At 44.7% G+C, this 15,669-nt stretch overlaps 1 protein-coding gene across 1 annotated transcript in view; it reads left to right on the forward strand.

The window, feature by feature from the left end:
- The window catches only part of LOC111977206 (NUAK family SNF1-like kinase 1), a 64,432-nt gene extending 49,288 nt beyond the window's left edge, over positions 1-15,144 (forward strand). Inside the window, exons 5-7 of the mRNA XM_024006568.2 lie at positions 12,134-12,253; positions 12,348-12,480; positions 12,598-15,144. Coding sequence (XP_023862336.1) covers positions 12,134-12,253; positions 12,348-12,480; positions 12,598-13,802 — 1,458 coding nt within the window. The 3' untranslated portion in view covers positions 13,803-15,144. The remainder of the gene's footprint in view (positions 1-12,133; positions 12,254-12,347; positions 12,481-12,597) is intronic.
- Positions 15,145-15,669: the final 525 nt, after the last annotated feature.

Raw genomic sequence — 15,669 nt, forward strand, 5'->3', positions numbered from 1 at the left:
TCAGCTCTCCCAACCACCACCTCAGCTCCTCCAACCACCCACCACCACCTCAGCTCCTTCAACCACCACATCAGCTCCTTCAACACCACCTCAGCTCTTCAACACACCTCAACCTCACCCACCTCAGCTCCTCCCACCACCACCACCACCTCAGCCCTTCAACCACCACCTCTGCTCCTCCAACCACCACCACCTCAGCTCCTTCAACCACCACCTCAGCTCCTACAATCACCACCTCAGCTCCTTCAACCACCATCTCAGCTCCTTCAACCCCACCTCAGCTCCTCAACCACCACCTCAGCTCCTCCAACCACACCTCAGTCCTTCACACCACCTCAGCTCCTCCAACCACCACCTCAGCTCTTCAACCACCACCTCACCTCCTTCAACACCACCTCACTCCTTCAACCACCACCTCAGCTCCTTCAACCACCACCTCAGCTCCTTCAACCACCACCTCAGCTCCTTCAACCACCACCTCAGCTCCTTCAACCACCACCTCAGCTCCTCAACTACCACCTCAGCTCTTCAACACCACCTCAGCTCCTTCAACCACCACCTCACTCTTCAACACACCTCAACCTCTTCAACCACCACCTCACCTCCTCAACACCACCTCCTCCTTCACCACCACCTCAGCTCCTTCACCCCACTCAGCTCCTTCAACCACCACCTCAGCTCCTTCAACACCACCTCGCTCCTTCAACCACCACCTCAGCTCCTTCAACACCACCTCAGCTCCTTCAACACCACCTTCAGCTCCTTCAACCACCACCTCAGCTCCTTCAACTACCACTCAGCTCCTTCAACCACCACCTCAGCTCCTTCAACCACCACCAACACCACCTCAGCTCCATCACCACCATCTCAGCTCTTCCAACCACCACCACCACTCAGCTCCTTCAACCACCACCTCAGCTCCTTCAACCACCACCTCAGCTCCTTCAACCACCACCTCAGCTCCTTCAACCACCACCTCAGCTCCTTCAACTACCACCTCAGCTCCTTCAACCACCACCTCAGCTCCTTCAACCACCACAACACCACCAGCTCCATCACCACCATCTCAGCTCTTCCAACCACCACCACCACCTCAGCTCCTTCAACCACCACATCAGCTCCTTCAACCACCACCTCAGCTCCTTCAACCACCACCTCAACTCCTTCAACCACCACCTCAGCTCCTCCAACCACCACCACCACCTCAGCCCCTTCAACCACCACCTCTGCTCCTCCAACCACCACCACCTCAGCTCCTTCAACCACCACCTCAGCTCCTACAATCACCACCTCAACTCCTTCAACCACCATCCAGCTCCTTCAACCACCACCTCAGCTCTCCAACCACCACCTCAGCTCCTCCACACCACACCCTCAGCTCCTTCAACCACACCACTACCCCTCAACACCACCTCAGCTCCTCCAACCACACCACCTCAGCTCCTCCACACCACCACCTCAGCTCCTCCAACCACCACCTCAGCTCCTTCAACCACCACCACCTCAGCTCCTCCAACCACCACCACCTCAGCTCCTTCAACCACCACCACCACCACCTCAGCTCCTTCAACCACACCTCAGCCCTTCAACCACCACCTCAGCTCCTTCAACCGCCACCACCACCTCAGCCCCTTCAACCACCACCTCAGCTCCGTCAACCGCCAACACCACCTCAGCCCCTCCAACACCACCACCTCAGCTCCTCCAACCACCACCACCACCTCAGCCCCTTCAACCACCACCTCAGCTCCGTCAACCGCCATCACCACCTCAGCTCCTCCAACCACCACCACCTCAGCTCCTTCAACCACCACCTCAGCTCCTCCACACCACCCCTCAGCCTCCAACCACCACCTCAGCCCTTCACCACCACCTCAGCTCTCCCAACCACCACCACCACCTCAGCTCCTTCAACCACCACCTCAGCTCCTTCAACCACCACCTCAGCTCCTTCAACCACCACCTCAGCTCTCACCACCACCACCACTCAGCCCCTTCAACACCACCTCAGTCTTCCAACCACCACCACCACCTCAGCTCCTTCAACCACCACCTCAGCTCCTTCAATCACCACCTCAGCTCCTTCAACCACCACCTCAGCTCCTTCAACCACCACCTCAGCTCCTTCCAGAGTTCAGACAGAGGTGGCCTTCACAGAAGCTAACTACTTCTCCATTCCAGTACGATTTTGTTTGATCATATTTGGAGAGAGTAAGGTACTTTTCAGATATATGGCCTATGGTTGAGGTCTATTGTATTTTGCTCTATGGCACTGTAGCACAACAGTGCCATCTGCTGACAGAATATTTGTCTTCCACTCGGTACAACACGACCCAGGAGAGGCCTACTGCAATCACTGGATTGGAGCCTTCAGAGCGTGCCTGCCGTGGGAGGACCACAGAACATTCTGAATGGACATTAAAACAGAACTTTACCTTTACCTTTTGGAATGCCCAATTGGGACTTTTAGAAATCGTTTTTAAAAAATGGTGTGGAAGGTTCTACAGTCTGCTCCTCAAGATAGGGATTCTACTGGCTTTTTACTGGACGGGTGGTTCGGCCCCCATTACATTACATTTTATATAATTGTGATTAACAGCAACCTATTACAGGTTGAAGATGGACTAGTGCGGGACTCTCCATCCCTGTTCCTGGAGAGCTACTGCCCTGTAGGTTATCGCTCAAAACCTAATCTAGCGCACCTGATTCTAATAATTGCCTGGTTAATAAGTTAATCGGGTTAGTTACAACTGGGGTTGGGTCTCGAAAACCTACAGGAGGGTAGCTCTCCAGGAACAGACTTGGAGTGAAAACCTACAGGAGGGTAGCTCTCCAGGAACAGGCTTGGAGTGAAAACCTACAGGAGGGTAGCTCTCCAGGAACAGGCTTGGAGTGAAAACCTACAGGAGGGTATCTCTCCAGGAACAGGCTTGGAGAGCCTTGAACTAGTGGTTCTAGTTCTTAGAGATCAATGCATTTTGAATTTGATAAGTCACCACAAAAGGTGTGGTTCCCAGAAGTGGARCTGTCACTTAATGCAATGRATGGGAAGCCTTATTTTATATAGTTCTAATTAAAGGATAATGGTTGAAGTTAATTTGATGTCCTACATTTAATGACAAATGATCAGATTTAGATGAGTTTGCTGCAATATGGCAGCARTACTAAAGTCAACATCAGTCACTATCAGCAAAGGATATTGGTTATTAGTGAAGTGTCAGTAAAGTGTTTCTGAAAAACAACTAAACCATAAAACACCAAGACAAACTACAATATGGACTATATAATTCATTTAATTTCAGATTAAGGATCATTACGTTTACATTAACAGACAATATGGATATACTAACAATAAATAGACAGTAAGTAGATAAATGCTTAAATGTTGATGTGCAGTCAAAATAAATGAAATGCCATACCCATACATACAATTATACACAGACATAATTCAAACTTTCAAACACTCATTCAGGGCTCGTTCCACAAGGTTTATAATCACAATTATAAACTGGGTGGTTCGAACACGGCTGACAGCCGTGTTATATCAGTATGATAAAAYATTTATTTGTACTGCTCTAATTATGTTGGTAACCAGTTTATAATAGCAGTAAGCCACCTCGGGGGTTTGTGATATATGGCCAATATACCACGGCTAATGTCTGTGTTTAGGCACTCCGCGTTGCGTTGTGGGTAAGAACAGCCCTGGGATATTGGCCATTTACCACACCTTAGCGCCTAATTTTTTAATGCATTTTTTATTGTCAGCTTTATTTAACCAAGGTACGCTAAGTGAACGAAGTTCTCATTTAACACTGCGACTGCCAAGATAAAGCCAAAGCATTGACACAATACAACAACAACAGAGTTACACATGGAATAAACAAACATACAGTCAATAATACAGTAGAAAAAAATCTATCTATACATTGTGCTGAAATGTGGTTAAGATAAGGAGAAGGTAAGGCAATAAATAGCCATCGGTGGCGAAGATTAATTTTACCTATATAGGCAATTAAACACTGGGAGTTGATAGATGTTGGCAGAGATGAATTGTGCAAGTAGGGAGGATAATCTGGGTGAAAGAGGCAAGAATAAATAATAAAATACAGTATGGGTTGAGGTAGGATGGCTATTTTACCAGATGGGCTATGTTCAGGTGCAGGATCTGTGTGCAGCCGAGGATGTAGGATAGGTCAGTTTACGTGGAATGTTTGGCAAGCATGAGTGTAGGCATGCTTTGTTTGCAGCAATAGGAGCGATTCTAGTATTTATTTTGGATTTGTGAGAGTGCTTAATGTGGTCTGGAAGCGAGAGGTCCTTCAACAGTCTAACCAGTCACCTAGCGTAACAGTTGAAGTCGGAAGTTTACATAAGTTAGGTTGAGTCATTGGTAAAACTCGTTTTTCAACCACTCCAACAAATGTCTTGTTAACAATACTATGTTTTGGAACTACTTTGTGCATGACACATGTAATTCTCAACATGGTTTAAGACGAGATTTATTCACCCTTATATTTCACTGAATCAACAATTCCAGTGGGTCAGAACGGTTTACATACATTAAGTTTTCTTGTCCTTAACACTTATGAAAATCCAGGAAATTTGGGCTTTAGAATCTTCCTCTAGGGCTATTTACTAATTTGAGTCAATTTTGGAATGTGTATCCTGTGGTGTATTTCAAGGCCTACCTTCAAACTCAGTGCCTCTTTGCTTGACATCCATGGGAAAATCAAACAGAAATCTGCCAGACCTTCAGAAAAAATTGTGTAGACCTCCAACAAGGTCTGGTTTCATCCTTGGGAAGGCAATTTCCAAAGGCCTGAAGGTACCCGTTCATCTGTACAAAACAATAGTATGCAAGTATAAACCACCATGGGACCCACGCAGCCGTCATATACCGCTAAGAAAGGAGACGTGTTCTGTCTCCTAAGATGAACGTATTTTGGTGCGAAAAGATGCAAATCAATCCCAGAAACAACACAAAGGACATATGTGAAGAAATGCTGGACAGGGAAACAGTACAAAAGTATAGTATATCCACCTAGTTAAAATTAGTTCTATATCGACTAACTGAAAGGCCACTACAGCCAGGAAGAAGCCACTGCTCCAAAACCTGCCATAAAAAGCCAAACTGCGGTTTGCAACTGCAACATCGGGGACAAAGATCGTCTTTTTGAGAAATGTCCTCTCGGTCTGAAATGAAACCAAAAATAGAAACTGTTTTGGCCATATGACATCGTTATTTTTGGAGGAAAAGGGGGAGTCTTGCAAGCGGAAGAACACCACACCATCCCCAACGTAAAAGCACGGGAGCTGTGGGCAGCAATCATGTTGTGGGGGGTGCTTGCTGCAGGAGTAGACTTGGTCACCTTCACAAAATAGATGCCGCAATAGAGGAAAGGAAAATGATGGTGGATATATTGAAGCACATCTTTCAAGACCATCAGTCAGGAGTTAAAGCTTGGTCGTAAATGGGTGCTTTCCAAATGGACAATGACCCAAGCATACTTCCAAAGTTGTGGCAAAGATGGGCTTAAGGACCAAAGCTCAAGGTATTGGGAGTGGCCAAACACAAAGGCCTGACCTCAATCCTATAGAAAATTTTGTGGGGCAGAACTGACAAAAGCGTGTGCGACGCAAGGGGCCTTGACAAACCTGACTCAGTTACACACAGCTCTGTCAGGAGGAATGGGCCAGAATTCACCCAACTTATTTGGGAGAGCTTTGTGGAAGGGGCACCCGAAAGTTTGACCCAATTAAACAGTTAAACAGCAATGCTACCAAATTACTAATTGGAGAGTGTATGTAAACTTCTGACTCACTGGGAATGTGATAAAGAAATAAAGCTAAAATAAATAATTCTCTTCTACTATTTTTAACAATTTCACATTCTTAATAAATGGTTGGTCTAAACTGACCTAAGACAGGGAATTTTTACTGTGAAAACTGAGTTTAAATGTATTTGCCTAGGTGTATGTAAACTTCCGACTTCAACTGTATTTATAGTTGTCCACATAYTCTAAGTCAGAACCGTCCAGAGTAGTGATGCTGGACGGGCGGGCAGGTGCGGGCAGCGATCGGTTGAAGAGCATGCATTTAGTTTTACTTGCATTTAAGAGTAGTTGGAGGCCACGGAAGGAGAGTTGTATTTAATTGAAGCTCGTCTGGAGGTTAGTTAAAACAGTGTCCAAAAATCCAAGGGGTGGGTCTAATTCTGAATGCTGATTGGTTAAAAGCGCATTCCAGCTGGCGTCTATTCCACAAGTTACCACCAGCTAAATCTATGATGTTAATGTCTATTTACTCTGTTCCATCTGACTGCGCAATCCACTGTCTCATCAAGTTATAAACTTGATCTCCACTATAGAAAGCACCTAGACATCTGACATTTCTTTTGGACTAACATTTCGTTTTCAACAGCGGACATTTGTATATCCACTATAGAAAGCACCTAGACATCTCACATTTCTTTTGGACTAACATTTCGTTTTCAACAGCGGAGATTTGTATAAACCTTGCTGTCTTTCTCCGACGTTTGCAACATTGTTTAAATATTCAAATTCGATCTCCAGCTGTCCCATAGTAATGAACGTGTAGGGGTCGGGACAAAGCAGGCAGGCAGCGTTTCTCAGCCAGTCGAAATCATGAATCAGCTGGCATAATTTTTTAGGATATATACGAACATGTCAATTCGAAAAAAAGTTAAACGAAGTACAGCTAGTTTGCAGTCTTTCCGGCTTCAGTTTGAAGTGATTGTGTTAGCTTTGTTGTTGGCTAGCTCCTATGAACAACAGTGTCCTGACGAGTGAGCACATTTTCTATGCCACATCGAAAATTTAGCAATCATTAGCTCATTGTTATGGATGTTTCCAATAAACTCAGGCAAAAAAAGAAACGTCCTCTCACTGTCAACAGCGTTTACTTTCAGCAAACTTAACATGTGTAAATATTTTTATGAACATAAGATTCAACAACTGAGACATAAACTGAACAAGTGCCACAAGACATGTGACTAACAGAAATGGAATAATGTGTCCATGAACAAAGGGGGGTAACAGTCAGTATCTGGAGTGGCACCAGCTGCATTAAGTAGTGCAGTGCATCTCCATGGACTACACCAGATTTGCCATTCTTCCTGTGAGATGTTACCCACTCTTCACCCAAGGCAACTGGCAAGTTCCGGACATTTCTGGGGTGAATGCCTAGCCCTCACCCTTCGATCCAACAGGTCCCAGACATGCTCAATGGGATTGAGATCTGGACTCTTCGCTGGCCATGGCAAGAACACTGACATTCCTGTCTTGCAGGAAATCACGCACAGAATGAGCAGTATGGCTGGTGGCATTGTCATGCTGGAGGGTCATGTCAGGATGAGCCTGCAGGAAGGGTACCACATGAGGGAGAGGATGTCTTCCCTGTAACGCACTGCACAGCATTGAGATTACCTGCAATGCCACAAGCTCAGTCCGATGATGCTGTGACACACGCCCCAGACCATGACGGACTCTCCATCTCCAAATGCGATCCCGCTCCAGAGTACAGCCTCGGTGTAACAACATTCCTTGACGATAAACGCGAATCCGACCATCACCCTGGTGAGACAAAACTGCGACTCGTCAGTGAAGAGCACTTTCGCCAGTCCTGTCTGGTCCAGCGACGGTGGGTTTGTGCCCATAGGCAACGTTATTGCGGTGATGTCTGGTGAGGACCTGCTTACAACAGGCCTACAGGCCCTCAGTCCAGCCTCTCTCAGCCTATTGCGGACAGTCTGAGCACTGATGGAGGGATTGTGCGTTCCTGGTGTAACTCGGGCAGTTGTTGTTGCCATTCTGTACCTGTCCCGCAGGTGTGATGTTCGGATGTACCGATCCTGTGCAGGTGTTGTTAATACGTGGTCTGCCATGCGAGGACGATCAGCTGTCCGTCTTTGTCTCCTGTAGCAGTGTCTTAGGCGTCTCACAGTACGGACATTGCAATTTATTGCCTGGCACATCTGCAGTCCTCAGCCTCCTTGCAGCATGCCTAAGGCACGTTCACACAGATGAGCAGGGACCCTGGGCATCTTTCTTTTGGTGTTGTTCAGAGTCAGTAGAAAGGCTCTTTTTTTGTGTCCTAAGTTTTCATAACTGTGACCTAAATTGCCTACCGTCTATAAGCTGTTAGTATCTTAATGACCGTTTCACAGGTGCATGTTCATTAATTGTTTATGGTCTTTGAACAAGCTTGGGAAACAGTGTTTAAACCCTTTACAATGAAGATTGTAAGTTTTTGGATTTTTACAAATTATCTTTGAAACAGGGTCCTGAAAAAGGGACGTTTCTTTTTTGGCTGAGTTTACATGTACCTAGAAAACACCATAAACAAATAAAATGCAGCTACTATTGTTATTCTGGCTGCACTGTTTGGTGTGATGTAAATTAGCCGTAGTTAGCTAGCTAGCAAGCAAGGGATAAGTACGTTGCCAGCCAGTATGGAAATGGACATTTAGAAGGAACGACTGGGTCTCATCCATAGATACAGAACAAAGACTGACGACGGTCTCATCCATAGATACAGAAAAAGACTGAACGACTGGGTCTTATTCCATAGATACAAGAAACAAAGACTGACGACTGGGTTTATCCTTAGATACAGAACAAGACTGAAATGGGTCTTATCCATAGATACAGAACAAAGAACTGAACGACTGGGTCTCATCCATAGATACAGAACAAGACTGAACGACTGGGTCTTATCCATAGATACAGAACAAAGACTGAACGACTGGTCTTATCCATAGATACAGAACAAAGACTGAACGACTGGGTCTCATCCATAGATACAGAACAAGACTGAACGACTGGGTCTCATCCATAGATACAGAACAAAGACTGAACGACTGGGTCGGTCTCTAGCAACCGAACCGATAGAACGAACCAGCAGCAGGCTTGGGTAGCAACCCTAGATTTGTGTCAGGACTATATCTTGTGGAAGGAAATGGTATGAATAAATTCATCAATTTCGTCTCGGGCCTAACAACACTCGTGAATATATCCTTTAAAAACCGGCTTCTCGGGCATTATCATAATTGGCCAACCCTTTCATATCATTTTCATATTGTTATTTGAAGCATCAAATACTGTTATTTGATGCGACAAATAGTGTTATTTGACATAATACTTTTTTGACATGCAAAGACGCCAAACGGCGTTCCATAGTATGTCAGGGAACAATTGTTCTTGTAAAAACATTAGGATTAGTTTTGACCATTTTGATTGACTTTACTTAATTTCACCATGCCAACCAGATACTTTTATGGGTATGTAAAGTGAACATTTCTGGAAATGTGTCTTCACCTGATGTTATGTTATATCCCTCCGCTGATGGCATGACAACCTGGTTGTAAAACATAAAATATTTTGAGAATTATTTCCATCTAAAGAAAGTATCTGACTTGCAGATGATTTTGGTTGGGCCTAATATTATGATGATACTGTTTTGACAACCTGTAAGCACATATAATAGTCAGTGGTGGAAAAAGTACCCAATTGTCATACTTGAGTAAAAGTAAAGACACCTTAAYAGAAAATGACTCAAGTAAAAGTGAGTCACMCAGTAAAATATTACTTCAGTAAAAGTCAAAGTATTTGGTTTTAAATATACTTAAGTATCAAAAGTACATGTAATTGCAAAAATATACTTATGTATCAAAAGTAAAATTATAAATAATTTCAAATTACTTTTATTAGGCAATCCAAACAGCACAATTGTCTTGTTTTTTAAATTAATGATAGTTAAGGGCACACTCCAACACTCAGACTATTTACAAATGAAGTATTTGTGTTTAGTGAGTCTGCCACGTCAGAAGCAGTAGGGATGACCAGGGATGTTCTCTTGATAAGTGGGTGAATTTAACCATTTTCCTGTCCTGTTAAGCATTCAAAATATAACAAGTACTTTTGGGTGTCAGGGGAAATTAATGGAGTAAAAAGTACATTACTATCTTTAGGAATGTAGTGGAGTAAAAGTAAAAGTTGTACAAAAAAATGTAATGGTAAAGTAAAGTACAGATACCCCCAAAAATGACTTAAGTAGCACTTTAAAGTATATTTATTTAAGTACTTCACACCACTAATAGTTTTCCACTGACCCAGTTTCTCTATAGTGATAGGTGTACAGTATGAGGGGAGATGTAGCAGGTAGCTTGCATACCTTCCAAGCCTCTGATAATAGTTCAGCTAATCCTCAGGCACGTGTGGGCAGAGGAGATATGGAGAGAGGCAGTGTGTGTGTTTGTGTGTCAGGGCAAAAGAATGCCTCTTCTAAGAACTAGAGGAACAAAATGAGAGCAGGAATGGCATGCAGGCTTAAGTCCGTCCGCCTGACTCGTGCTGGAGCCAGGTAGAATTTACACCGCACACACACACTTCCCCAATTATGATACAAATCAACTGTAATATATTTTTATAAACACACATGTAGAGATGTAGGATCTTAATTTGMTCAGGAAAAATAGATGAGCTTCATGATTTACATAAATTCACTGAAAACCCCCACTAACACACAGTTATATTAACAGTATTGCACTTTTCATGTCGCCTACTGTTGTCCAGCTAATAGCCTAATCACCGATCAAGCAACATTATGGACTAAATGTTCAAATCCTGTTACAGCGGGAATATTTTGCTGCGACAATACAGTTCCAATTAAGATCCTACATTAAGATCCTACATTTTGCTGCGAAGAGACAGAATCAATAGATCATTTATTCYGGTATTGCACCTATGTAGCTTGTTTCTGGTCAMAGGTTCAGGAATGGTTAAAAAATCCCAACATTCATTTAAAATTAACCTTACATTTTTWTTTWTTTWTTTTMCCTTTATTTATACAGGTTTTTCTCATTGCGATAACATCTCTTTTCCAAGAGAGACCTGGTCCAATAGCAGCAGGGGGAACAATGTTTCAGACAAAACAACTTACATACACTAACACAACATTAAACAAAACTATAAACAAACAACAAACGAACACTACAAATAGCAGTGTTGGGCGATTTGGAAAGCCATAGTCAGTCAATAAATAACCTTTCCTACAAGTATTATTATATTATCTTTATCTCACAATTAGTTGAAAGTTTACGTTTTTTTTTGTTTTACATTTTCTGTAAAACATCACCGCACAATTGAAAAATATATGGCACATGGAAACCAAATGAGGGTGGTCTATGGTGATAGGTGGGATGGGCTGAGAGTGGCTGAGGGGCRGGATTAAAGAGTTTATGTTTGGTAATGTATTTTTGTTATGTGACTGCTTTATATAAAAGTACCACAAATGTAAAATGTACGTATGTAAATGTAGCAAAAAAGCTGTAAAAAAACGAAGATATTTGTCCTCCGAAGAGGGGGGGTGGTGGATTGGTTAATAAAAAAAGATCCTACATCTGAATAGACCATACACACACAACAGAAGGTGCAGGAGGAGGTAATTGTGTGTAAGGTCAAGGGTCATTTTGATCTAGGATAGGCAATAGGTCTTTCTATTGACAGTGCCCCTGGGGCGCGTGTGTTAATATTCACTCAAGATCGCAATGACGACCCTGGTMCTCGGGCTACAGTCTGGCACCCCTGGGCCCTCACCCTTCTGAGGGCCTGTCCTGATACATGAGTGTTTGTTGGATGCTGTTCTTAGCCCTCTCCTCTATCCTCTGGCTTGCGTTGCCCAAACCTGACCGCACGTCTATTTCTGGCCCTTTGAAAATAACTGAATGGAGTGTTGTGGTGGGTTGATGTGTTCTACCACAAGGTTAATACAGGGAAAGCACAGTCACCAGGATGGAATTTGTAACGTGCGTGTGTGTCTGTGTTACATTATCACRGACTAATTAGCCCATTATATCATCATTATGTGTGTTTCTTGACTCCACATAATAGCAGTCTGGCCTGGGGTCTACAGTTCAATATGTCCCTGATGTTATCTCATGACATTAAGTATCCATTCAGTATATCATGTCACTTCAGTCACTGGTGCTCAGCTGTCAAACTATTTTATAGAAATATTAAAATGTGATTTCTTTGTTCAATAGCTAACCTAAAATTATTCTCTCTCCCTCTTTCCCTCTTTCTCTCTCCTCTCTCCTCTCTCTCTCTGTCTGTAGCTGGCTGACTTTGGCCTGTCCAACCACTTTAAGAATGACAATTTGCTCCAGACGTACTGTGGGAGTCCTCTCTACGCCTCCCCAGAGATAGTCAAGGGACTGCCCTATCACGGCCCAGAGGTGAGAGGACAACACACACACACACACACACACACACACACACACACACACACACACTTACACTGTTTCCCTGTTTCTCCTGGGTGTGTGTCAGGTGGACTGCTGGGCTATGGGAGTCTTGCTGTATGCGCTGGTGTACGGCAGTATGCCGTTTGACGGGGCCAGCTACAGAGCGCTCACAGAACAGATCAGCCAGGGACGCTACCGCAGACCAAATCCTCCCTCAGGTAAGCCTACACATCACCTGCTGTCTCACAAGTAACTGTAAACCTGTTAGTCCATGACTGTCCTGTAAACSGTGGTGTTTGTACTGAGCCCTGCCTGTGTCTGTCCCCTCCACACAGATGCCTGTGCCCTGATTGACTGGCTGCTGACGGTGCGTGTAGAGGAGAGGGCCACGGTGGAGGACATAGCCAACCACTGGTGGGTCAACTGGGGCTATGAGGACAGTGTATGTGACTGCCTCTCATCCCCCCACCAGGACTGCCCCTCCCCGCTGCTCGCCCGCTACATCGACTGGCAGAACCGGGTTGCCACGGCAACCAGTTGCCCGAGCTCTGACCCTTCCGCTCACCCTCACCCGTTCTACTTCAGCTTCCCCCTGAAGGGTGATCGCGGGGGAGGGGGGAGGTCGAGGGGGGAGAGGTCAAGTTTAAGGAAGTCGCGTAAGGAGAACGCTATCCCCCAGAATGCACTGGGAGCATGTAGTCCAGTTTGTACTACAACTGCCATCAACACCACCATCACTGCCGCCTTCATTTCCTCTTCCTCCATAGGCCAGGTCGAGAGGAAGAAACCAAAGGGGATTCTGAAACCCCAGCGGAGCTTTGATTCAACCTTCCTGCCCCCTCCTAGGATGATGGGGGAGAACTCCTCCTCCCAGCCCTGCAACCTGCCTCCCCAGCCCCACAGAGCTCACAGACACACTCACTCACACAGTGATGGTCTGTCCACAAGCCTGCCTGCCCCCTCTATGTTCTCCCATTCCTCCTCCAAGATGCCCAAGAAGGGGATCCTAAAGAACCTGTACGGTGGTGAGTCAGGGTACTGCTCATCCCCAGAGAGAGGTATGTCTGGAGCGGGCACAGGAGTAGGAGGTAGAGGGGTTGATGGAGATATGTGCTGCTCTTACGAGCCCCACTCCCGCTCCCCCAGCTCAGAGGACAGTCCAACGATGCRGACGGAAGCAGTGAGAAGGAGGAAAGGCATTCTAAAGCGCAACGGCAAGTTCTCACACAGCCTGGACCTCCCTGATGCCCTTCATCCCTCCTTATCCTCAGCTCTGCCCCATTTCCCTGAGGCCCTGCACCAGCTCCATCAGGCCTCCGGGGGCAGCAGACCCCCCAGCGTGGTAAGTGAGGACAGCCTCCTCTCCTCCGATTCTTTTGACCTGCTGGACCTCAGCGCCCAATCACGCCGCAGGATCTTCTCCCGGGGCACCCAACGCAGTGCTTGCAGCTCAGAGGAGGAACTCGAGGACCCGGTAGCAAGGGCGGCAGACGGGATTGGATTAGGAAGAGGGCAGGGCAGAGAGGAGGAAGACAGGTGATGTCATTGGAGGAGAGACAGGAGATGCTAAGATAAGACAAAGGTTGCGTTCCCCTGCTCAAACAATGGTTGCGTGCCACGTCATCGACTGTCCTGTCGGGCACCAGATTGCTATAACATATGATGTGGGTAGCTGATACATAAAATACCTCTCCAGGTGTTGTAAGATCTGGCATGCGTCATTAATGCCTGGGTAGAGCAATGTGCCCACAATATGATAAGCCCAAGAGATGACTGGACGCTTGTAATATCAGTTACTGGTGCTGTCTGATAGGCCCAAATTACTGACTGACTTTGTCTTTGCTAACCAAATGACAAATAACAATAAAGAATTTGGCGGAAGCACCTAGTCATACAACCTGCAGTGATCGTATGTTGAAGGAAAGTCATCAAGAAATTGTTCATTTCATCAAGATCAGTTACTGATTGGAATGGATTGAGACTGCTGTCCTAGTGATGGGATAAAACACCTTTGGACTCTTTAACTGTGTGAATGAAGCCATCACTGACTTAAAGGACTCCTCTGTGAACTAACTCAACACTGTACAGGAGACCACATGGCATTCCCAATCTGGCCCTCATACCATCAYGCCCATCTAATCATCCCCTACTTCCAGCTGGATCATTCATCCCACCTTCTCTCCCCTGTAACTATTCCCCAGGTCGTTGTTGTAAATGAGAATGTGTTTTCAGTCAACTTACCTGGTAAGATAAGTGTTAAATAAAAATAAAATGTCTATGGACTCCTGTGGACAYGAAGCTAATGTGCAATTATAAGACATAGTTAAAATTGTTCTTGAATTCAAGCATGCTGTTTGCAGCATCAGACTTGAGTTGTTTGATTCCTGCATGGGCCAAATATACTGTATAATATACAGATTTGATGTGTTAATTCTAAGTCACTTTGGATAAAACAATTATCTAAATGTCTGTACAGTGTATGTCTTTGACTGGGGTGAAACCAACTTGTGTAAACGTGGATGTGTTATATCTGTGACACAGGACATGTAATATTACTCTTATTTCAAATGTTTCATCTGATTTTACCGACAGCATGAGCCTTCATATATATATATATATATATATTATCTCTGAGGTCACAAGTGGCTGACTGATGTCATTTCACCATGGAATGTGATCTTATGGTCAAACGGACTGGAAGATTGAATGAGACTTTGAGGATTTTAAATCTGGGATCTGTGCGCTGGAAAAGTGTAAGGGTATGTGATTACATTTGACTGGGAGGCAAGTTACAGTAATAAAGTATTATTGCTTTGGTTTTTGGATTGGTTCAACCGTTTTGGTACTGTGAAAGAAAGAATAAATACATGGAATGATGAAAATGAATAGTTTTTTTCTGTAAATAGGCCTAATGCTTTCTGCTGTCTCACTTCRTCCAGAATGAGCAACGACCAAAAACCACATTCATTTCTTATCAGAAATTGCAGGAAGTGTTTGAGGTATTAACTTGACTGATTTGTGTCCCTGGCACTTTCACAGATGTCTGGAGGTCTAGACATAAGATGCTGAGAAAACATTGTGAGCCAATGGAGATGACAGATTAAACAAGCATATACTGGACACAAAAATAGGAGCTTTTTAAAATACAATCATGATAGTGATTATAAAACGCCCATCTAATACCGAACAGAACATCCATTTTTAGACAACACTTCTCTGTTCTCTGCAGTCAAGAGGCCTTTTCCCTGGGTTGACCRTAAGTAGGGGAACATTAGGGAGAACAGAGCGTTGTGTTTATAATGTGCCAGTAGTGGTTGTTTTTGATCGATAGCAGAAACCCCATTCYGTCCCTCTACACAAAGACATATTTACTCTAAAGTCCATTTCCATGTTCTGTTCATTTGCTA

Source organism: Salvelinus sp. IW2-2015, linkage group LG17, assembly GCF_002910315.2.
Source record: "Salvelinus sp. IW2-2015 linkage group LG17, ASM291031v2, whole genome shotgun sequence".
Lineage (NCBI taxonomy): Eukaryota > Metazoa > Chordata > Actinopteri > Salmoniformes > Salmonidae > Salvelinus > Salvelinus sp. IW2-2015.